Source organism: Phalangium opilio, unplaced genomic scaffold, assembly GCF_054372755.1.
Source record: "Phalangium opilio isolate 3A_F unplaced genomic scaffold, DU_Popi_V2 ptg000011l_1, whole genome shotgun sequence".
Classification (NCBI taxonomy): domain Eukaryota; kingdom Metazoa; phylum Arthropoda; class Arachnida; order Opiliones; family Phalangiidae; genus Phalangium; species Phalangium opilio.
The window spans coordinates 284,817-307,373 of record NW_028324147.1 but is presented as its reverse complement, the minus strand read 5'-3'; the positions used below and the strand labels follow the sequence as shown (position 1 = coordinate 307,373).

Genomic DNA, 22,557 nt, shown 5'->3' with positions numbered 1-22,557 from the left:
CAAGTAGCTCGCGGCCGTGATCGACTGGGCTGTGCTCCGGGAAAGAAAAATAGTTGACGGTGTTGCCATCTATGACGTAAGAGACCGGCCATTTAAAAATGGTGGTAAGCGCGTGGTAATTTTACGACCGGCATACAGTTTGGGGTCATTAATCCGGTAAATGAGATTTATTTTTATTATTTATTTATTAATATAGAGTATATTAGATTTGGATAGTTATTTTTGATCGATAATTGAAGCGTAATCGTCTTAAATCGTCATTTTAAAGCGATTTAGGTCAAAGAAACCCTAAAAATATCTAAAATAGAATTGCTTATCAGCGATAAAACTCGTACCTTAATCTTTTTCCCGCGAAATTCTCCCCTTTTTCGCGATAGATAATAATATAATCGAACAAACCCGTATTTCGTAGAAGCTTTCAAGATGAATTTGTGGCCGCTCGTCCTTTGTGGCTTTTTCATTTACTCAGTCAGTGCCATAGATCATCGTAAAATCCCAATTGAGGACAATGAGTTTGCGGAATTTGAAGAGTTTGACGAGGAGGAGGACGTCGTCGTCATTAAAGAAACGGAACCGGCTTCCAAAAAACCCTCGGAAGCACCCAACTTCGCAGCTCCCAAAGAAACTAAAAGAGTCGTAGTTGATGATGACGAAGATGAGGCTAAAGTTGATGTTAGTTACTCGATCTATTCATAGTTCTTATCTATCTAAATAAGCCAACTATGGGATGGTCTCGATTGTTTTAGGAGGATTTAGACGACGATTTTGACGAAGAGGAATTTGAAGGTTTGGATGTGGATAAAATCCAGAAAGGGAAACCAACGGAAAAACCTGATTTGAAAATCACCAAAGTTCCGTTACATTTGAGAAGCAACTGGGAAAGTTTCTACTTGGAATTTCTCTTTATCGCGGGATTACTCGTCTACTTTATCAACTTCATTTCGGGAAGAACAAAAAATCAAAATCTTGCCGTGGCTTGGCTCAATTCTCATAGACAAATACTTGAAAACAACTTTACGTTAGTCGGTTAGAAACAACAACACCCCCCCCCCCCTTTAAATTTAGGGTCCAGCTCTTATAAAGAGGGCGTGGTTTTTTCTTGTCAGGGGACGATGGGAAAAAAGAGATCGAAGACCCGGGTTTCATCAAAGTATCCGAAAACGTCTACACATTGTGGTGTAGCGGTCGCGTTTGCGTGGAAGGAATGTTAGTGGAATTAAAGTTCCTAAAACGACAAGATCTAGTTAGCGTCATGTCCAATCTTTTAAGGCCAGCCTGTGACCAAATTGTATGACTCGTCGTCTTGAACTTAATTCAATTAAACTCAAATTAATTCAAAATTAAATTAAATTAACTTTGCCGCAGATAGTTAAAGTTAACATGAACGCGGATGCCATGGATAATTTTGTCTTTTGTTTGGCTGGCAAGAAAACGGCGGTTAAACTCATGAAAGATATGAATGATATTGTACGTTAATTAACCCCAATTAATTATCTTTGGTTTAACCCTAATGAAGTATTTTAATTAGATCACGTTTTGTCCTGAGAAAAAATCTGCTGAAAAATACGGATTGTCTTCCAATTTTTATTTAATGAATGAAATTGGAGAAGTGGCTTCGACTCTTTTGGATAGTAGGGTACGACAAAATTAAATTAATCTCCCTTAGATTAATTTAAGTCTAATTAGATTAAATTATATTTTTAGGTAATTTCGATACTTAAAAAATACGAAGAATGCATCGATTTTCTTCACTTCTCAGACCAGTATTCGGGGGCCAAAGTTCAAGAGTAAGACGCCAACGCCAGGACGCCACTCGCGACATTAAATTAATCATTAATCATTAATAATTAATTTGCAGGGAATCTCAGGCCACTAAATTACCAGAGGTCAAGAAAACTTTGATTTTTGCTTTCAATGGTAAAAAATAATTAGTGGGGGGGTGTTGTTGGGTGACGTCCTTGACGCCTTTACCGGTCATTTTTCAGTTCCTGGTCGCGGACACGTCAACGCGGAAGCGATGGAAAATGTCAAACCCCTCTTGCAATTGGTCTTCTACTTTATGGATAAAATAAAACGTTTTAAATTGTCCAAGGAAGTGAGTCACGTGGGGGGTGGGCGGAGACGGGGCGGGGGCGGGGGCGGGGCGACGCGGGCGGAACTAATAAGAGAGCCCACCCATTTGAAAATGTAGGCCAAAACTAAATCGGATAAGAATCGCCAGAGAGTGGAAGAGGCGTTTTTGAAGACGACGCACGCTCAACGTCAAGAAGCTGCCCAACAAAGAAGGGAAGATAAGAGACGCGCTGAAAAAGAAAAAATCATGAACGAAGAAGACCCTGACAAACAAAGGAAGTGGGAAGTCAGTCCCCAATTGCATTCAAAAAATATATATATATAGATCTTCTTATTAAATAACGAGTACAATGTATTGACAGGAACGAGAACATCGTCGCGAATTGAAAAAGAAGGCGCCCAAAATGAAGCAACTGAAAGTAAAAACGATATAAGTATCTTCTTCTCTATTAGAACAGTCCGTCAACGTCCTAATACTAACTACCCCCCCCCCTCTCTTCTAAATTAAACTAACTAATGTAGATATTAGAACTTACCCCAATTAGAATTAATTAATTAATTAATTAAGAGAGCTTCGTTTTAATTTTGTTTTTTTTCGTTTTTCGTTTTTGTTTTGGTTAGATGAAATGATTTTTCTCTCTCTCGTGTCGGTGTGTGTGGCCACCCGGGGGTTGTCAAGCCACTTTGGATTGCTTGTTGTAGGCGTCAATTTTGCGCCAATATTTGGCCACTTCAATTCCTTCCCAATTTTTCACTTTTAAAGGTTTAAAATATCTATAATAAATAAAATAAATAAATTACTATTATTAGAATCGAGAAATAAAATAATCTTGTTTTTTGGTTTTTGTTGATTCATTTTTTTGAATGACTGACGTTTCTAAAATGTAGTCGAGTATTTGTCCTTCCATTTCGTCTAATGGTTCAAAGAGATTTCTCATATTGTCATTCAAAAGTTCCAATCTGAAATAAATTATAATAAAATACAATTGTTTCTTTTCTAATTTATCGAATAAAAAATATTGAAAAATTTATCATCGTGTGTTCAATCATTCAGGCAAAAACCACGAATTTTGCGTCAATATCCATCGCGTCATAAGTTTATACGTGATACGTTCCATAAGTTTGACACTTTCTACGCTTCGTATTGCTACTGAGAGACTTACAGCTCGACGGAAGCGAGAATTGCATACTTGGTTCGGTTAATTTTGCGCCCCTTCGATCTAGTTCCTATTTAGTCCGCGTTACTAAGCCTTTGATAGCAGTGAATCGCTCACCAGGCGTCGCTTTACCCCCTCACTCACGTCGTGACAAGCTCCCGTTTCTAAGTTACCAGACATTACAAACTTATGGCCAACATATCTTATAAACTTTTGTTTCGTAAGAAAACTAAGAGAGAGAGCCTTACGAAGCAAATCCAACAAGATGAGTCGCGGGATCGTCCAACTCTAGAGCGTAAGACGCGGCCAATCTTGGCAATGAAACTCCTTTCTCCTAAAACATGAATAAATAATAGCGGATAGACTTAATTTACGTTAATTATAACTAATTACGCGGCAATATTGGTTGGCTCTTTGGCAGGCGTCTTTAATTTCTGACGTGGCGCAATGCCACGAAGGAAGTTGGTAGGGCGTCAACAATCCCATTCCTAAATAAGAAGCGTTGATAATCCCGATTCCCTTTTCCTAAAATTAACTTAATTCTATTAAATAATAATTAAAAATTAATATTTAAGGCTTCAAATACTTTAAAATATGGTATATAATTTAAGAGTTCCTGGTCAATCAGATTGTAGCGACAGCCCCAGTAGCACAAGCTCTCCGCATTTTCGTCGGTTTTTGGTCGAATCGTCGGCTGTCCGTTGAGTGTTCTCTAACGACTAAATGCCGACATTAGTTGACTACGCCGTTATAAGGTCGGCTAACAGTACTTCGAAATAATGGTCGGCTTATGTTACGGTTCGTAGTCGCAAGAAGTTTTTAAGTTCCAATCGATTTCTCAATTCTTATCAACCGAGATGCAGTTTGGATTAACTCTCGAATTAACAAACTGTCGGAATGTTCGACTTCCTACCGACTCTATTGCGGGTGGTCTGACCTTAACGAAAATTAATCATTTCTAAATATTTAAAATATCTGAAAACGCGCCAATAATTAATTCTCGTCCTGACACAATGCTATGAACTACGTTTAGTTAGATTAAATCTAAATCATTTTTAAAGGGTTGGTAAGGAGTCGGCCGTTTTGAATGTAGCTAGTCGTACCGCTTTTAGGTTGGTAAAAGGTCGAGAAGTCGTTTATTTAAAAATAAAAAATTAAGTTGTAGTATAAACGATGAGGAAATAAAAATAGTCATTTACGTATTTAATAAAAATATACAAAAAAATTCTTAGTTAATATAAATGGTGTAAAAACTCCGTGTAATTATTCCGGCACTGAGCAGGAAGTTATTAAACCATATAAAATATAGAGTTTGTGAGTCCATTTGCTCATGGAGAAATGTTATATAGTCTTTGATAAATAAATTTTGAATTTTGATCCATTCTCACTCCAGAGTTTCCGGATGGGCGGTTTTCATCTCGAATTTGGCTTTTTTGGAATTTATATTTCAGTAGACAAAGAGAAATATGCCAATAGAGTTCGTTGCTCAAGATATATTTAATTGAAGAAAACTTTTATATATAAATGTAAATAATTGTGGTTTTTTCATGGAATTTTATTGGCGGTTTCCCGGAAAAACCTATTTTATTTGTGCGGGATTTTTTTGGATTGTGCGGTATCCATAAAAAATCTGGTAGCTCTGTCTCATCCTCGGCGCTGATTGTGTCGGGTTTTACCACGTTAAGGTCTCCCACTCTCACTTACGCGGCCGACTCTTAACGTTTCTCGCGCTTTCTTCGCTCCGCGTTTGTCTCGTGTTTACTGCGCTGATAGAGCCTGATACTGCTGTGGCCCGTGGGTTTATCGCCTTTAAACTTAAATTTAATGATACTTCTTTAACTGCAGCTCTAAATTCTAAAGGTATTTAAGAGAGACCTAATGAAACTCAGCATTTATTGTACAAACGCTTTTGTGTAAAGAGGTGAGTTCTTTGTATATAATTTCGCTAAGCCTTTGCTACAGAATGACAAAGAAAGAACTGATTTTGATAGTGTATTTAAGCCTGTGCCTCTACAGAGGGGACTTGAATGTTGCTCTTTTGCTAAAATTAAGCTAGTTAAACTGTAAGTTATGACTCCATTAATCTAAATATTATATTTCTCTCTTTAGGTTTGAAACTGTGTTGTTAATAAAGGTAAGAAAGTATTTAAATAGAATTTCAAAAGATTAACCAACATACATTAGGTGAGTTTACAGTTTTAAGCATTAATTAGTTTGTTAAGTTGGGTTATTGGTTCAGCTATTAGATAATGGATGATAGCCAAGCTCCACGGGGTAGTTATAAGTCGTTGAATAATTTGAGTGATAGGCAGAAACGTCGAAAGAGAGCTAGATATCTTGCGAGTGTTTTAGATCGAGTTGATGATGTTAATAAGGTATCATTGAATGACACAATTAGCGAAAATCAGGGCAGTAGCTCTAACACTTTCTCCAAAAGAAGTAATAGTCCGTCTTTAGAGGGTTCGACCCCTGAGTTTACGCAGTCAAGTTCTTCGGATGCAGAAGGTCCGCTTCGTGTTAGCGGGGAAAATATTCCAGGTTCCAATGATTCAAATATGAGTAACTCTCATCGTGACGATTACAATCGAGATACTTCTAATTCTGGTGGTTCACGTCATTCAATAAGTTCTGATATTGACAATAGTTCAGACCCTAGTAGTTTAAATTCAGAGCAAAGTTCGAGTAGCTCATCGGAAGAGGAATTGTTAGACATTCGTTCGGGCTTGCGTAACTGGGCATTAAATCACAGTGTTAATCACGTTACTATTAATGCCCTACTGGTGTTGTTGCGAGATAATGGTATGGAACTGCCAAAGGATGCACGTACTCTTTTAAAGACTCCAAGGTCAGCTATGGTAGTAAATATAGAAAACGGCGAATATTATCATGCCGGGTTTAGTCAAGGTTTAAAAACATTTTTACAAGGAAATCCCCATTATGATCGTGAAATATCTTTTGCCATAAATATAGATGGCCTTCCAATTTTCCATAGTGATGCCAAACACTTTTGGCCCATATTAGCTAGTGTTTTTAGTTTTTCTCAGGGGATGATAGGTAAGCCTTTTGTGGTCGGTGTGTTCTGCGGGGAAGTTAAACCTGGTAACCTAGAAGAATTTTTGAGGCCGTTGATTACTGACTTACAAAATTTAGAAGTCAACGGATTTGAATATGAAAATAAAAAATATATCTGCAATGTTAAAGGGCCCTTTATTCTTGACACTCCTGCTCGGGCTTTTGTTAAGAATACAAAGGGTCACACAGGTTTCAACTCATGTGACAAATGTTCTATAAGAGGCAGTAGACATCTCCGCCGAACTGTTTTTTTTGATGAAGAATTTAGCACGCCACCTCGTACTAATGAATTATTTCGAATCCAAGATGATGATTTTCATCATTTAGTTGGTAACATGTCTCCCCTAATAGACTTGAATGTAAACATGGTTCGGCAGTTTCCATTGGATTACATGCATTTGGTTTGCCTTGGTGTGATGAGAAGGATGGCCAAGTGTTGGTTAACCGGAAAACTTAATGTTAGATTAACTAACCACTTATGTGAACGTCTATCTGAGAAACTCCTAAACTGTAGACAGTATGTTCCAAATGAATTTGCGAGAAAACCCCGAGCTGTAAAGCACATTAAACTGTGGAAAGCAACAGAACTTAGGCAGTTTCTATTGTATACTGGTCCAATAATTTTGATAGGCATACTCAAAGATGATGTTTTAAAACATTTCCGGTTGCTTCACTGCGCAATTTATATTTTAGCACACCCAATTTTGCACAAACAATATGCCGATTATGCAGGAGAGTTACTGAAAATATTCATAAACATGTCAAAAGAAATTTATGGATTAGAGTTCATTGTAATGAATGTCCATTCTCTTTCTCATATTGTTCAGGATGTAAAGATGTTTGGAGCACTAGATTCTTATAGTGCCTTTCCATTCGAAAATCATTTGCATTTCATTAAAAAACATTTAAGAAGTCCGAACAAACCACTTCAGCAACTGATTAAAAGGATTGAAGAATCCAAATCATTTTCCAAATCCCAAATTAGGCAAGGTCTAAGTCTAAAGAAACGTTTTAAAGCCAACTATCCATTTTTACCTCCAAATGTAGAAACGTTCAAAAAACTTCATACACAAAAATTTGTTGTGTCAGTATCAAACGGGGATAATTGTTTTCTGTTGGAATCTGGTGAAACATTGGTTATAAAAGCGATTTTTAAAAATTTAGATAGTGAAATATTTGTTTGCGGAAGTGTTTGTAAATTTGTCAATGACCTTTTTGACTATCCCCTGGAATCTTCCAAATTAGGTATTTTTATAGGGCGGTTTTCAAAACAAATTAGCACTTACAGTTATTCAAGTCTAAAGATGAAGTGTTTACTGTTGCCAATAGAGAATAATTTATTCAGCGTGATTCCTTTGATGCATGATGCCTAGATAGTAACAAAAATTAACTAAACATTTTTCTGCTTGATTGGATTTTAACATTTAAAACCCCATTGATATTACAAATTCAAAATAAGCGCCTGTGGTTGAAAAATGAACCTACCATTGGTATTTTTTTTAAATAAAGAGAAGCGTATATTCTTTGTTTAAAAAAATTATTAATGACAAGATGATTTTAAGATCTAATTTAAGCAATGTAAGTTAAATTTCAATCTTTCTTGAATCAGATGTATGCAATAGTTAGTTTTCTCGATGAGCCTGGGGCTATTGATATTGTGCCATCATCTTGGTGTGTTGCCAAAAACAAGTGCTTATGGCCAATGAAATCTAAGCGCGGAGAAATATCTAAGTTACAAATTGCTTGTCATCCTCCCTCAATGAACTGGGAATCATTCAACGTAAAGATTCTATCTAAAGCCTGTAAGTATTTAAAAGTGTTTCAATTTATTGTAAATGATTATTAAAGGGGCCTTCACCGAGTATGAAGACGAGGAGCCTTTTTGAAATTTCCGGCGCAAACTTTCATATCCAGAGCATGCGTGACTTGCCAACCAACCAGCAGCGCCCTCTGGTATGACGAGAGGTGATTTCATTGGTTAGAAAGTCGTGCATACTCTGTAGACGAAATTTTTTCGCCGAAAATTGCAAAATATGCTCTGCCTCTTCATCTTCGGTGAAGAACCCCTTAAATGGGATGATGAAGAAAGAATTAAATGAGAGGTTAACTACAAAGATCGATTTGCATTGACACGCACGTGAATGGTAGATTAAGACATCTAATAGTTCAAAATTCAAAGCATTTGCAAAAAATGCATGCGTTATTATTATGTAAACAAGTCTTAAATGCGGTACCGCATAAAAGTATAGTTATTTTTCGATTTACCCGGTCTCAAATGGTAATTAATTTCATATTCCATGTTTTTCTTCTGAAGCGACGTACAATAAAGCTAGGCAACTTTGCAAGAGGGCGGAAGATACATCGGATTTGCAAAGTGAAATCGAAAACGGAAAACGAAAGAGAAAGAGAAATACAGCCTATCTAAGCAACGAAGAAAGTGACAGAGGAGATGGAGATGAATCGAGCCGTTCTGATAATGAACTGACTCAACGAAAAAAGAAGTTTAAGAAAAAAAAGGAGATATCAAATGGTAAATAAAAATATCTTATTTCAATACTAAAAATGAGAACAGCAATTAGGAGATTAAATTGATATACTTTCTGGAGAATCGGGGATAAATACAATTTTACAATTTGTCAAAAACATTTTTATGTTTTGTAATTGTTGAGGTACTAAATTTTCTTCATTTCTTTTATTATTCATGTTTCAAAAAGACTCATTTTATGAATTTTCAATAAGAAAATATTGGGTTGGGTTTAAGTATCCCTTAAAAGGTTGTACTAATTTTTTCCTAATATATTATCAGATTTGGTTCTCAAACCCAAGGGCTCTACCGTCATTAAGTTTCCATCTCCACCGGAATTTGTTCCATTTCCGGAAAGTAATCCAAACAAACAGACTAGTCAAAAAACCTTTTTAAGGTCAGGGCAGAGTATGGATTCAACTAATCTAGTCGAAAGGGATCTATCTGAGATATTGCCACCGGCTATAACGGAAAAATCCAGATTTGAGTTTCCTCAAAATGTTTCGTCATCTCTAGTGAAAGATTCACCTACAGTTTCACTACAAGAAACAGAAACTCAAAGCAGTGCACAAAATGGCTCGGATGAAAACTATGTATCCCCAGGGGCTTTCAACAATAAATCACAAGAAAATACAACTTACAACAATTCGTCTGAGGGAAGGTCCGAAGATCTGAATTTGCCTTTCAGCGTGCAACCTCTAAGCTTAAATAGCAACATAGGAGGAACAAAACTGGAAGCTATTAACACTTCTTTGCAAAATAAAAATAAAAAAATCTCATCTCAAAGAGAAATGCATATAACATCTTCAAAAATAGGCGTAGTTGAAGACGTCTTAAACGATAATGCAGAAAATTACTTGCAGAAACAAAATGACGAGCAAGAGCCCCGTATTGGGATAAATAATAAAAAAATTGTGGATGAAAATGAAACCGGAAGTACTGAAAAGAATGGAGCTAGCGGATGGGTTCATAAACCCATAGATAGGGCTTCAACCTCAAAGTCATTTAACCGATTAACAACTAAATCAGTTGTCAGCGAATCGGGGCCTCATTTATTTAGTAGTGGATCATCTCGCAAAGGTCTAGTCGTATCAACACGCAAAGGTCTTGTCGGATCAACACGCAAAGGTCTTGTCGGATCAACACGCAAAGGTCTTGTCGGATCAACACGCAAAGGTCTTGTCGGATCACCTCGCAAAGGTCTTGTCGGATCACCTCGCAAAGGTCTTGTCGGATCACCTCGCAAACGTCTTGTCGGATCACCTCGCAAACGTCTTGTCGGATCACCTCGCAAACGTCTAGTCGGATCACCTCGCAAAGGTCTAGTCGGATCAGCTCGCAAAGGTATAACCGGATCAGCTCGCAAAGGTATAACCGGATCAGCTCGCAAAGGTCTAGTCGGATCACCTCGCAAAGGTCTAGTCGGATCACCTCGCAAAGGTATAACCGGATCACCTCGCAAAGGTATAACCGGATCAGCTCGCAAAGGTATAACCGGATCAGCTCGCAAAGGTATAACCGGATCAGCTCGCAAAGGTATAACCGGATCATTTTCCAAAGATATAACCGTATCACCTTGCAAAGATATTATCGGTTCATCTCGCAAAAGTCTAAATGGATCGTCTCGCAAAAGTGAAAGCCAATCATTTCGAAAAGGTGAAAGCGAAAGCGAATTACTCCGTAATGGCAGGAAAGGATTACCTAGCGGTTCAACTCATATAGGTGCATCAGGCGGATCAACTCGAGCTTTAGATAGCGAATCAACTCAAAAATATGGTTTTATTGGATCGACTAGTAACCCAGAAAGTATATCCACTCAAATGAAGTATGAGTAAAATTTAAGCAATATAACTCTCAAAATGCCAAGTTACAACAGCCTATTCTAATTTATTTATCATAGTACAATGAATATTGACGACACAGCTTGCAGTTTAACTGGAAATATAATGTCTCAAGGTAAAAATGAGAACGCTTTTTACTTCATTGATTTTATAAATATTTTGTTTTTTTGGTTTATAAAAAATTTTGGATTACAGAAAAATTTCAAAAAACTGTAGTTCTTATGCTTACCGACTTAAATTCCAAGTTTGCTCAAATGTCAAAGGCTCTTTCGGAAAATTTTGGATTTAATACAACGTCATCGACTACATCAAATCGTTTAAAGTTACCAATTCCAGATATACAAGTGCTAGAACAAATTGAAGAACTCCTTCAAAGTGAAGAAGAAAGAGAAAAAGCCGTAAGTAAATCCTTTCCCAATTAATACTCAAAAACGGTTGTGACATGAAATGAGTGTAATTTATTATTTGAAGATTGCCATGATCAGAACTTGGGGTGGAAAGTATCCGGATGATATTATAAGGAGGGCCTTGGCGAAAACTTTCAAACATGGTTTAGTTTTGCAAATGAACTGGATGGGATCGAATGGAAAAATTGGCTATTCAAAATTAATTTTAAGAGATGTAATCAATGGTTAGTATTATTTTTAAGTGCTAGTGAAGCGCATAAATCTTCAACAACTATTCATCATAAAGGGATAAAGAAATAATCTCAGAACCATTTTTAAATCGATTAAGATTGTTAAAATAACATCAAAATCAATAACAAAACTTATCAAAATCTGTTCGTTCATTTTATATAGTTTTTCAAACTTTTAAATTTTGACTTTTTAAGTCAACTTTTGAAACTTTGAAAAACAATATTAAATTAACGGAAAGGTTTTGGTAAGTTTAGTTTAAAGTAATTATATATTGTTGGAATGTGTATTTATCACATTCCTGTTTTTATTCAGAGAGATAAAATAATTTATTTACTTGTAGCTGCAGTAATGGCAAATCCGAAGTTAAGAAGATCTACGGAATATGATGTTGAATGTGTCATTAAAAAATGGCTTAAACATAAGTCTGACCGCGATGGGGGTCGACTGGATCGAAGAAAGAAAGAAAATAAGATAATTTCCCAAGATGGTGATAGTGTTGATGCAGATGAACGAATTGATGACGACGAAAACAGTAATGAAGAAGAAAACCCTGAAGATAAAGGGAACATAGATGAGGGTTTGAACTATGAAAAGTGCCAAACGTCCAATGATGAAAGCAGGCGTTTCGACAGTGAAGATTCTTTAACTGATTAAGTATATAGAGACTTCACTTTATCTTTTCAGACGAGTATTTTTAATACGAACTTTTCCAAGTATCCTAAGGGATTATAGACTATTCTAGCAAAAAGTGGTTTTTATAAATTCCTTTATATTTATAAATTCCTTTATATTTATAAATAAACTGGATTCATTGGGCGTTTTTTGGAACATGGACTCTGTTATATCACTTTATGTCAGAATTAACTCTCCCTTTAAAGCTTTTGAGCTGCATAATATGAAAGTGTTTTCGTCATTTAATTATCCCTTAACTATATAAGTTGAAGTGTTTTCAAACTTCAATGTTTAAATAGTAAAACAAGTTTTCAAGTTATTTGGTCCAAACAAAATATTTAAGTCATTGTTACTCCTCAAAACTATTTGTATTTCATGTAATTAATGTTCCTAAACTATATTGTACATGAAATTTAGTATTCTAATTCATTGGTCCTAACAAAATATTGCATTTACAAAAAATTCATTTTCCTCCAATTTTTTCCCACATGATCAAAAAACGGTCATTTAGTGATACCATTATGTTAAAAGATGTGATATGACTATGTGTGAGATGCTAAAGTGACCTTGGAATAAAACTATTTTTATGTTCTTGAAATCTATATATGTGTAAAATTCACAATTTTTGGGACCTAAGGAAAAACCAACTTCGCTGCCCGCAGCGTGATAACGAGACAGGTAAGGCAATCGTTTGCAGTCGGATAAGAGGACGATTTTCAGTCGGACAAAAAGGATATTTACAGTATGGCAAAAAGAATATTTAGGGTCGGGCGAGAAGACAGTTAAACGTCGGGCGAGTCAACAGATATAAGTCCGACGATACGACCATTAGCAGTCGGGCAAGACGATCATTAGCAGTCGGGCGTGATTATAGTTAACAGTCGGGCGGACAACCATTAGCAGTCGGGCAAGACGATCATTAGCAGTCGGGCGTGATTATAGTTAACAGTCGGGCGGACGACCGTTAGCAGTCGGATAGGAACACCATTAATAGTCGGTTTAGACGCCCATTAAGATTCTTATCTGTTGGCAAGTGGTACAGAATACAGTCGGAAAACTATGTTTTTTTGGGGTGGTAATGTTACGTTTTCGGAGTTGGCAAAATACAGTCGGGCAAGAGTCTGGCCAACCGTTTCATGGCTAGGACATTTCGACGGTCAAACTGCATGTTCACCGACCCTTTTGCGTCTGTCGGTGTTGCGTCGGTCGGACGAAGTCGGGCCAACGTCTATTTTGTTACAGGGGAGTAAGATAAAACCGTGTCAATTTTAACCGGACTTTTCTCAATAACTTCCCTGAAAACCAGCGAACAAAGAATCGTTGATAAAGGGAAGTCCACCACCTCGAGTTTGTTAATTAAAAGTTGTACTTTAGTTTGCTCAAAGGATAACCCGTGACTCCGATGTATCTGGCTTTACCACTTTCTTTGACTTTTTGCAAAGTCGGCAAAGTCTCGTTGATAATTATATCAATTGACGGAGCGAATTCGACGTCGTGAACCTGAATCAAGTCGACGCAATCGACACCCAGTTTTTCCAGGCTGATATTGACACTTTCCAAAGTTTTTTCGGCGCTAAAATCGAACATATTGGGGTAATCGGACTGGTAGCGTCCAACCTTTGTCGCGATGTAATAAGATTGTCGCGGGAGTCGTCTCAAAGCCTGCGTTTTTAGACAATTAAGTCGATGGACACTTCGACACGACGCGGTTGAAAATTTCACCTACTTTCCCTAAAACGATTTCCGACGTGCCAAAACCGTACCATGGAGCCACGTCAAAGTAATTGACACCCATTTTGACGGCTTCTTCTACCACCCTAATCGCTTCCGACTCTTTATCGGTGTTTAAAAGATGACCCAGTTGACAACTACCTAAAATGAAAAGTTCACTTACCCGCGCGAAAAATTCTTCATCCCTACTTTCAATTTTACCAAATCCAAATTTGGATATTTTCATGTCGGTGTTTCCCAGCGTCTTATAAGGCATTTTAATGACATCTTGGGCTCGGTGCAATCCTTTCACGTAAGTAGGTGGAAAATCTAACGATAAATCTAAAAAATCTGGCCTATTCATGCTGCTACAGCTGCTGGTGGTGGTGGTTGACCTATTTGACTACTGATTTCAACGCAAAGTGGCACTCGAGCATTAAGAGACTATGATAAAGGGGAGAGCTAGATCTAGACATAGCGTTCTGGTTGCTTATCAACATAAAATTCTACACCTACGCGTAAATAAATTAAACGCGGACAAAAATGCGGTGGGTGGCGGACCTTGCTCCTTCAGAGACCTTGAATGGCCCGCCATATCATTCAGCCAATCACCCGTCAGCATTTTAAGCCAGAGAGGAAAAAACAGGGTTCCTACAACTTTCGCAAAACCAATCCCTGACATGGAGTATTCTGTGGAGCGATCTTAACGAACAATTTGCTTAATTACTCGACTCCTGTTTGATGTAACCCCAAGTTTCTAGTATCGTTGGATGGGGGACAAATAGGACTATAACATACTCAAATGACATCCCCGTATCTCTAGTAGAACCTGAGTTACGAGTGTTTAAAGTTTATTCTCAAAAATCAAAAGTAACCCAATATCAATAAGTGAGACACTAACATAAGTTGACGACGATATTGAGGTAGCCCCAAGTTTAAAGTATCCTTGAATGGGGAGCAAAGAGGACTATAACATATCCAAAGGAGATCCCCGTATCTCTAGTAAAACAAGAGTTATGAGCCTCCAAAGTTTAGTGTAAAAATCATAAGTAACATAATAAGAATAAGTGAGACGATACCAAAGTTGACGAATATTTTGCTTAATATGTCGGCCCCTGCTGTTCGTAGCCCTAAGTTTTTAGTATGGTTAGATGGGGGACAAATTGGACTACAACATACTCAAAGGACATCCCCGTATCTCTAGTAGAACCAGAGTTACGAGCCCCCAAAGTTGGGTTTGATGCTATTCCTATGGTATGTTTTTGAACATTTCGCTTAATTACTCAGCCCCTGCTTGTCGTAGCGCTAAGTTTTTAGTATGGTTGGATGGGGGACAAATTAGACTATAACATACTCAAAGGACATCCCTGTATCTCTAATAGAAACAGAGTTACGAGCCTCCAAAGTATAATATGAAAAATCGCGTAGAGAGGGAATGTTTACGAACATTTTTTTTAATTACTCGGTCCCTGTTTGCAAAGTAACTCAAACCTAACAAATTTCCCTGAATTTTACTAAACATTCTACATTTCCCAGAGTTTTCTGTTCAACCATTTATTTCCCTGAGTTTTCCAGGTTTGTATGAACCCTGAAAAAATAAAGAGAAAGATACTGACCTTGGAAAATATCTTACCTTTGCCTCATCGCGGCTCCTAGAACGATTTCCCAAGATGTCTATGAAACTCTATGTCGGCTTCATTCTTGGCTATGAACAATCCTTTAAATCACCAACCAAAGGGGTACCAGGTGGTACACGCGTAGCAAACGACGAGATTTAAGCAAACAGAACTATAAGGCTTGGAAAAAACCTCCCCTTCATGCACTCTTCATGGGTCGCGAGCTCTTCCCATTGGCTAGAAACCACCAATTTAAAGTTATTCATTTAATAGCATGATTTTTCTTTATCATGATATTACAAAAAAATGTATTTAATTTTTATATATAATTGAAACTTTTAATGTTAAGGGAGATATGATTAAGCCAAGAACCTAATTAGAATCCTGCAGGGATATGGCAGCTCCAACCTTTGACTGTACCAAACTCCGTGGAAAGTTAAAATACATTGCCAACCCCCATACTCTTTGTTGAGCTTCGAGAAAGGCGTAAATTTACGATTAGAAGTTGTTGTTTTTCAAACTAAAACTGGTTGGAATAACCACCGAAATTAAAGTAATTAACGGCAGTGTATTCGGCAAAGGTGGCTAGATCGGCGGAATTGCGAGCTTGAAAGTTTTTCCGCGCCGAATTGGGTGCATCTTGTTGATCTTCGGCGGTCGGTGGCGTCTTCCTCTTGGGAGCCTTGGAATGTCCCCCCTCTTTGTTGTGCGTGCGCAAATGCACGGTCAGATTGTATTTCTGACTGAAGCGATTGCCACAGACCTGACATTGGTGCGGTCTCTCGCCCGTGTGCGTCAAGGCGTGCAACGACAGATGTCCCGGACGCGCGAACCCTTTCCCACAAACCTCGCAAGTGAACGGTTTGACGGACAAGTGCGTGCGCGAATGCATAAAGAGAGCGGCGCTGGCCGAGTAGGCCTTGCCGCAAACGTTGCACAGATACGACTTGACTCCGTCGTGCGTCTTGACGTGACGCTGATAGACGGTTTTCACGGCGAATCCCTTTCCGCAAATTTCGCAACAGAAAGGTTTTTCGCCCGTGTGCTTCCGCTTGTGTTCCGTCATGCGAATCTTCATGGCGAAACCTTGCCCGCACAGCTCGCAAATGTAGCGTTTCACCCGGCTCTCGCCCGTGTGCGTTTTCATGTGCTGTTTCAGATATTGCTAGATAAATGAATCATCATTATTATTGTAATTAGGCTTAGAGCTGTTGAGTCTGTACATTTCCACACTACAATTTAAATCGAGAGCCCGTTATGTAATCAATACTGGTTAAAGTAGGCCGTCGAAGGAGGGGGAGCGAAAAAGGGTTGGCTCCCGAAATTAAAATAGTCTCGCGCGCCGCCCTCGCTGCTGCAGTTGGCATCCGTCGATTCGGCCACCGTCTTCTCTCGAAATTCTTGTTCCTCCTCCTGGAGAAGCGCGTCTTTCTTGGGCGAGTCCGTCTTGCCGCTTTTCACTCTCTTTTGCCTGGCGCCGTCTTTGTTATGCGTGCGCAAATGGACCGTCAAATTATACTTTTGACTGAAGCGACTGTCGCAAACCGGACATTGATGAGGTCTCTCGCCCGTATGCGTCAGCGTGTGAAGATCCAACTTGAATCGACTGGTGAACCGTTTGGGACAGCTTTCGCATTGATGTTTCTTGTCGCCGCTGTGAATCAAGGAATGCGACAACAAACTGGAGCTCTGCTTGAAGGCCTTGCCGCAAATGACGCACAGGTGCGCTCGGACGTCCGTGTGAACGACGGAATGTCTTCTCAGCGTGGCTTTCTCCATGAAACCCTTGCCGCACACTTCGCAAACGTACGGTCTCTCCCCCGAATGTTTCCGTTTGTGAATGTTCAAGTAGCCAGTTTCCGAGAAGCCCTTGCCACAAATCTCGCATATTAAGAGCCGCTTTCCCGTGTGGATTAACATGTGATTTTTCAGATGGTACTACGCGGTTATATCAACAGAATAATTGGTTCCGTTTTATAAGTAAATGTAACGAGAAGCCTAGCCTAGATTTCCACACTAATAATGCTCTGGAGAATAATAAACGGAGCTCAAATATAAGTTGGGAAAACCAAAATAACAATTTTGAAACTAGGCATAGTAATTACTCGGCCCCTATTTGCCGTAACCCCAAGTATTTAGTATCGTTGAAAAGAGGAAAAATAGGGCTATGACATACTCAAAGGATATCCTCGTATCTCTTATAGAACCGGAGTTACGAGCCTGCAAAGTTTATTTTCAAAACAGTAACCTAATATCAATAAGTGAGACAAAAAATAAGTTGACGACGATATTGAGGTAGCCCCAAGTTTAAAGTATCCTTGAATGGGGAGCAAAGAGGACTATAACATATCCAAAGGAGAAACCCGTATCTCTAATAGAACGAGAGTTATGAGCCTCCAAAGTTTAGTGTAAAAATCATAAGTAACATAATAAGAATAAGTGAGACGATACCAAAGTTGACGAACATTTTTCTTAATATCTCGGCCCCTGTTGTTCGTAGCCCTAAGTTGTTAGTATGGTTAGATGGGGGACAAATTGGACTATAACATACTCAAAGAACATCCGCGTATCTCTAGTAGAAACAGAGTTACGAGCCTGCAAAGTATAGTGTCCAAAATCATAAGTAACATAATACCATAGTGTGCCGCTACCATAAGTTAGTTGAACATTTTGCTTAATTTCTCGGTCCCAGTTTGACGGAAACCCAAGTTTTTAGTATCGTTGTAAAGGGAAAAATAGGGCTATGACAAACTCAAAGGACATCCTAGTATCTCTTATAGAACCAGAGTTAAAGGGTGTCATGTAAATAAGCCACTATTATAAAGGGGAGTATGATTAGTTTTCAAATTAATTTCTCATTTATTCTCGCGTTGTTTTGACTTTGAGGGTAATGTTAAACGTGAAATTAATTAGTGGAATAATTATTTCTTTCTCCCTGGTAGAGTTTGCGCGCCAGCCACCAATTAGGGAAATTAAATTTGGCGATTGGACACGGGTGTGCGGCAGGAACAACATTTCTACAGGGGCTATGGCAAAATACACGGAGAGCTCCGCCCCTAAATGTTGGCTGTACCCCTAAATTGATTTATTTTGATAAAATAAATATTAGTATATATTTGGTGGCTTGGAAAACGTCTTACGGACGCGTTACTCAAACGGTATAATGTTTAATACCGAATACGAGTTGGACATGTCACATGACTCATGTTTTTTAATACTGATTCTGGTTAAAATAAGTAGGGGAAGCTGGTTCCGGCGTATAAAACTGCTGAGATCCAAAAGAGAAAAAATCCCGTCCACCCTCTGCCGATTCTGCCCGCCTTGTTTGCGGAATTTCTTCAAGTTGGAGCGGTTTTTTTAAAGGTTTCTGACGATCTTTGTTATGAGTCCTCAGGTGAACGGCCAAGTTTGATTTTTGACTGAATTTTTTATCGCAAATTGGGCAAGCGTGTGGTCGTTGTCCGGTGTGGGTCAACGCGTGAAGATCCAACTTGAATCTTTCGCCGAAAGATTTTCCGCAAGTCTGACATCGGTGCTTTTTGTCACCCGTATGAATCCGTTGATGAGAAAACAAATTGGAGCTCTGCTTAAAAGCTTTTCCACAGATTCCGCACAAATGGGGCCGTTCCTCAGTGTGAATCAAGGCGTGCGCCGTTAGCGTCGATTTGCGAGCGAACCCTTTGCCACAACTTTCACAGACGAACGGTTTTTCGCCGGTATGTTTTCGCTTGTGAATATTCAAGTATCCCGTCTCGGTGAAGCGCATTCCGCAGATTTCGCAGACGATCCAGGTTTTCCCGGTATGAATTTGCGTGTGCTTTTTCAAGGTGTACTACGGGGGGGGGGGGAACAAATGAAAATGATGACTTCGCCCTAATCAACATTAAAACTCTACCACGAAGATTTCCACACTATTTAAACGCTCCGGAAATTGTCACTACCCATACTCTATCAAATAAAAGTGACGCTACGCTTTTTAAGTTTGGAACTTGAACTTTTAATCGAATATTGACACGGTAATGGTGACTCTACGATTGGGCGTAATAAGTACTGGCGGAAGGTGGCGCGTACCCAAAGTAATCGACGCTTTGAGGCGGAAAGAACAGGACCGTCTCGGAATCTTTGGTTTCCGGGGGCGGGTTTTTATTCTTGTGACGCAATTTGGCCCGGGTGTGAGTCCGGGAGTGCACCGTCAAATTATACTTTTGGCTGAATCTCTTGTTGCAGACGGGACACTCGTAGGGTCTCTCGCCGGTATGGGTTCGCAAGTGCAGTTTGTAAGAAGGTTGACGAGGGAAAGTTTTTCCGCAAGTCAGACACTGGTACGGCTTCTCGCCCGTATGCGTCAACATGTGTTGCTTCAGAGTGTTGGTCAAGCTAAAGGCCCTTCCGCAAACGGAACACAAATAGGGCTTGACCGCCACGTGGATTTTAGAATGTTTCTTCATGACGTCTGCCGAGGCGAAATTCTTGCCACAAATTTCGCAGACGCAAGGTCTTTCGCCCGTATGAGAGCGCTTATGGATTTTCAAGTAACTCTTCTTGCGAAATTCCTTGCCGCAGATGTCGCAGATCGATTGAATTTTTTCCGCCAAGTGCATCAGTTTCAGGTGCGTTTTGTAATTTCTCTGGAAGGGTCAAAGGTCATGTTCAATACCTCGGGCTAAAACATGGCTTCCACACTACAAAAGCTTATTTAATTTTCCCGTTCTGGTTTTATTTCAAGTTCATTTGAGCAAATATTTACACGTTAAAATATATAAAAAAAAGTTCCCTCCCAGAATGCAATTCGAATTAGTCTTTGTTGGCTACAACTGAGTATAGTAATTCGACGGCGCGACCATGGAAGGATAATAACCGAAATTGAAATACGACAAATCGGCTTGATTGTTTTCGGGGTAAAGGCGATCTTCCGGAGTGGCTGGAGTGGCCCCAACCGCGGTACCCCCCGTCACCGCCGGCGTTATCGCTTTCCGTTTCGTTTTACATTCGGCGGCGCTGGTGGCGGCAACGGCGTTATTTTCCGCGGTAGCTACCGGGGCGATTCGTCGGGCGTTTTTTCCGTCTTTATTGTGGGTGCGCGTGTGCACCGTTAGGTTGTATTTCTGGCTGAACCTCTTGCCACAGACGTCACAGGCGTGGGGTCTCTCGCCCGTGTGCGTCAGCATATGCAAAGCCAGCGTTTTTCGCACGCCGAAACCTTTGCCGCACACGTCGCACTTATGAGGCTTATCGCCCGTGTGGGAGCGCATGTGTCCAATTAGGGAGGTTTTTTGAGGATAATTTTTTCCACAAATGACGCATAGGTAGGGTCGTTCCCCCGTGTGAATGACGGCGTGATCGACGTAAACGGACTTTTTGGCGAAACCCTTGCCGCAAATTTCGCACTGAAAAGGTCGTTCCCCCGTGTGTTTTCGCTTGTGAACGGTCAGGGAGGCGATGGCCCGGAATCCTTGACCACACGTTTCGCAGACGAAACGCTTCTCCAAGTTTTCACCCGTATGGATTTTCATGTGACGCTTCAGGTTTTGCTGTAGTTGGGTGGGACAGAGCGATCGGCGTTAATCAAATTATGTCAGTTATTTCCACACTAAAATGCTTAAGAATTTCGGGGCCGCTGTCTACTAAGGGATTGTAAAACTACAAGTCATTGCCCCCGGTCATGATAAGAGTAAGTATTTAATTGAGAATCAGATGCCACGCCCACTTCAGTTTGGCCATTTCGAGTGGAGGCGTGAGTTCGGGCGTGCGATTGCGCGCTATGCTTCTGAGTGAAGGACCTTCCGCATATTTGGCAAGCGAAGGGCTTTTCGCCCGTGTGAATTCGAACGTGAGTCACCAGGAGTCTGCGCGTTTTAAAGGCCTTGCCACAATGAAGGCAGACGTGAGGTTTATCGCCCGTATGTGAGCGCGTGTGGCTATGCAAGTTGGTGACGTGTCGAAAAGAGGCGCCGCAGATGACGCACAAATGGGCTCGGATTCCGCTGTGGATGACGCCGTGTCGAACGTAATTGGATTTTTTAGCGAAATCCCGGCCGCATTCTTGGCATTTGTAGGGTCGTTCTCCCGTGTGTTTCCGCCCGTGGATCTTCATGTCGCCGATTTGAGCGAAAGATTGGCCGCACACTTCGCAGACGTATCTTTTCTTGACGCTTTCCCTGGTGTGCGTCAAGACGTGTCGCTTCAAACAACGCTAAACGGTCAAACGGCCCGACGTTAATTTCGCTTCCTAAAAGTGACCGATTTCCACATTGAAAATGCTTAAGAGTTAGGCCTAACGATGTTGACCTTTGACGCTTAAACCTCGAATTAAATGAACTTTTAAAATCTTTGGCTAATAATAGAAATAGGTCACGTTGCGAGGCTAGCTGAAATAATAAACAAAATTCGGTGTGAATAGACTTTTTCCGCCACGATATTCTTTGAAGCGATAAAATTTTATTTGTGACGATTAATGGCGCGTTAAAAACGAAATTTGAGTTGAAGACTAGTTTCGAAACTCTTGGTAATAATTTTGGGGCGGCAACATGGCCGGTTGGTAAGCGTAATTGAAATATGCCAAAGCCGGGGCAGCTGTTGGAGCCGTTTCCGGGAAATTTTCCGCCGCGGAAGAAGTAGTCGCCGCCGGAGCGTTTTTCCTTCCAACGGATTCGGCGTTGGTCTTTCTGGCGTTGGATTTCTTGGGCGTTAAGGGTAGGGAGTTGGCCTGATTGTCGTGCGAGCGTCTGTGCGTCTTCAAACTTTGACCCTGAGTGAAAGCCCGTCCACAGACGTCGCAAACGTAGGGTCGCTCGCCCGTATGGATCCTGGTGTGCATCTTCAAGAGTTGTTTCGTGGTGAAACATTTTCCACACGTTTCGCAACGATGCGGTTTGATTCCCTTGTGAACCAGGGCGTGAACGTACAGACTCTGATTATGTGTGTAGGCCTTTCCACAAATGGTGCAGACGTAGGCCCTCTCTTGGTTGTGAATGGCCCGGTGCGATTTGTAATAGGCTTGTTTGGCGAATTCTTTTCCGCATATTTCGCACTTGAAAGGCTTCTCGCCGGTGTGCGACAATTTGTGCGTTTTGAGATCGCGGGCGTTGGCGTAACCCTTTCCGCATTCCTCGCAAAGATGCGATTTAATTCTTCCGTCGACGTGAGTTTGGACGTGCGATTTCAGGACGTGTTGGTAGGCGAATCCTCGTCCACAGATTTCGCACTGATAGGGTCTTTCGCCCGTGTGCTTGCGCTTGTGTTCGGCCAACCTGT

General features: G+C 40.0%; 4 protein-coding genes and 2 long non-coding RNA genes across 8 annotated transcripts; 2 read left to right on the top strand and 4 right to left on the bottom strand.

The window, feature by feature from the left end:
• The first annotated feature begins 6 nt into the window (after positions 1–6).
• Positions 7–2,522, top strand: LOC149709630 (PAT complex subunit CCDC47). The gene is made up of 11 exons (XM_089856485.1): positions 7–156; positions 378–672; positions 747–1,026; positions 1,107–1,288; positions 1,366–1,467; positions 1,529–1,636; positions 1,705–1,787; positions 1,859–1,917; positions 1,986–2,095; positions 2,192–2,359; positions 2,436–2,522. The coding sequence occupies exons 2-11, from the start codon at positions 424–426 to the stop codon at positions 2,505–2,507; spliced, it is 1,413 nt and encodes a 470-aa protein (XP_089712611.1). The 5' UTR covers positions 7–156; positions 378–423; the 3' UTR covers positions 2,508–2,522.
• Positions 1,568–15,436, bottom strand: LOC149709626 (uncharacterized). Its single transcript, XM_089856518.1, has 9 exons — positions 13,910–15,436; positions 13,704–13,849; positions 13,347–13,639; positions 13,225–13,272; positions 3,817–3,871; positions 3,624–3,755; positions 3,479–3,564; positions 2,947–3,033; positions 1,568–2,847 (listed from the first exon to the last, which is right to left on the bottom strand). Exons 1-9 carry the CDS (start codon positions 14,049–14,051, stop codon positions 2,748–2,750), a joined length of 1,089 nt encoding a protein of 362 aa, XP_089712644.1. The 5' UTR covers positions 14,052–15,436; the 3' UTR covers positions 1,568–2,747.
• Positions 3,922–12,579, top strand: LOC149709628 (uncharacterized). Of its 3 annotated transcripts, none has more exons than XM_089856397.1 (10): positions 3,922–5,151; positions 5,340–5,364; positions 7,912–8,104; positions 8,617–8,832; positions 9,109–10,482; positions 10,549–10,651; positions 10,727–10,782; positions 10,863–11,065; positions 11,139–11,298; positions 11,646–12,579. In XM_089856397.1, exons 3-10 carry the CDS (start codon positions 7,912–7,914, stop codon positions 11,957–11,959), a joined length of 2,619 nt encoding a protein of 872 aa, XP_089712523.1. In that variant the 5' UTR covers positions 3,922–5,151; positions 5,340–5,364; the 3' UTR covers positions 11,960–12,579. The 3 variants fall into 3 exon arrangements, with proteins under 3 accessions (XP_089712523.1, XP_089712518.1, XP_089712510.1); XM_089856392.1 differs by having other exon boundaries at positions 3,924–5,024; positions 5,091–5,151; positions 9,109–10,651; XM_089856384.1 differs by having other exon boundaries at positions 3,924–5,151; positions 9,109–10,651.
• On the bottom strand, positions 6,258–7,914 carry LOC149709629 (uncharacterized). Its single transcript, XR_016375886.1, has 2 exons — positions 6,372–7,914; positions 6,258–6,309 (listed from the first exon to the last, which is right to left on the bottom strand). It is a non-coding gene; the product is annotated as an uncharacterized LOC149709629 (long non-coding RNA).
• On the bottom strand, positions 12,055–13,216 carry LOC149709627 (uncharacterized). Its single transcript, XR_016375889.1, has 2 exons — positions 13,063–13,216; positions 12,055–13,000 (listed from the first exon to the last, which is right to left on the bottom strand). It is a non-coding gene; the product is annotated as an uncharacterized LOC149709627 (long non-coding RNA).
• A 118-nt stretch (positions 15,437–15,554) lies between the features above and the next one.
• On the bottom strand, positions 15,555–17,235 carry LOC149709625 (uncharacterized). The gene is made up of 2 exons (XM_089860736.1): positions 16,570–17,235; positions 15,555–16,468 (listed from the first exon to the last, which is right to left on the bottom strand). Exons 1-2 carry the CDS (start codon positions 17,221–17,223, stop codon positions 15,824–15,826), a joined length of 1,299 nt encoding a protein of 432 aa, XP_089716862.1. The 5' UTR covers positions 17,224–17,235; the 3' UTR covers positions 15,555–15,823.
• Between the last annotated feature and the right edge of the window lie 5,322 nt (positions 17,236–22,557).

Excerpts from the sequence above, each read along its gene's own strand:
- LOC149709630 (XM_089856485.1), top strand. The coding sequence starts at position 424 with ATGAATTTGTGGCCGCTCGTCCTTTGTGGCTTTTTCATTTACTCAGTC. Across the intron at positions 1,289-1,365 it reads GGCCAGCCTGTGACCAAATT|ATAGTTAAAGTTAACATGAA; the intron begins GTATGACTCGTC and ends ACTTTGCCGCAG. Across the intron at positions 1,468-1,528 it reads TGAAAGATATGAATGATATT|ATCACGTTTTGTCCTGAGAA; the intron begins GTACGTTAATTA and ends TATTTTAATTAG.
- LOC149709628 (XM_089856392.1), top strand. The coding sequence starts at position 7,912 with ATGTATGCAATAGTTAGTTTTCTCGATGAGCCTGGGGCTATTGATATT. Across the intron at positions 10,652-10,726 it reads AGTATATCCACTCAAATGAA|TACAATGAATATTGACGACA; the intron begins GTATGAGTAAAA and ends TATTTATCATAG. Across the intron at positions 11,066-11,138 it reads AAGAAGAAAGAGAAAAAGCC|ATTGCCATGATCAGAACTTG; the intron begins GTAAGTAAATCC and ends TATTATTTGAAG.
- LOC149709626 (XM_089856518.1), bottom strand. The coding sequence starts at position 14,051 with ATGAATAGGCCAGATTTTTTAGATTTATCGTTAGATTTTCCACCTACT. Across the intron at positions 3,756-3,816 it reads ATTATATACCATATTTTAAA|GAAAAGGGAATCGGGATTAT; the intron begins GTATTTGAAGCC and ends AGTTAATTTTAG. Across the intron at positions 2,848-2,946 it reads CTCGACTACATTTTAGAAAC|ATATTTTAAACCTTTAAAAG; the intron begins GTCAGTCATTCA and ends TATTTATTATAG.
- LOC149709625 (XM_089860736.1), bottom strand. The coding sequence starts at position 17,223 with ATGTTAATCCACACGGGAAAGCGGCTCTTAATATGCGAGATTTGTGGC. Across the intron at positions 16,469-16,569 it reads CGGCCTACTTTAACCAGTAT|CAATATCTGAAACAGCACAT; the intron begins TGATTACATAAC and ends TCATTTATCTAG.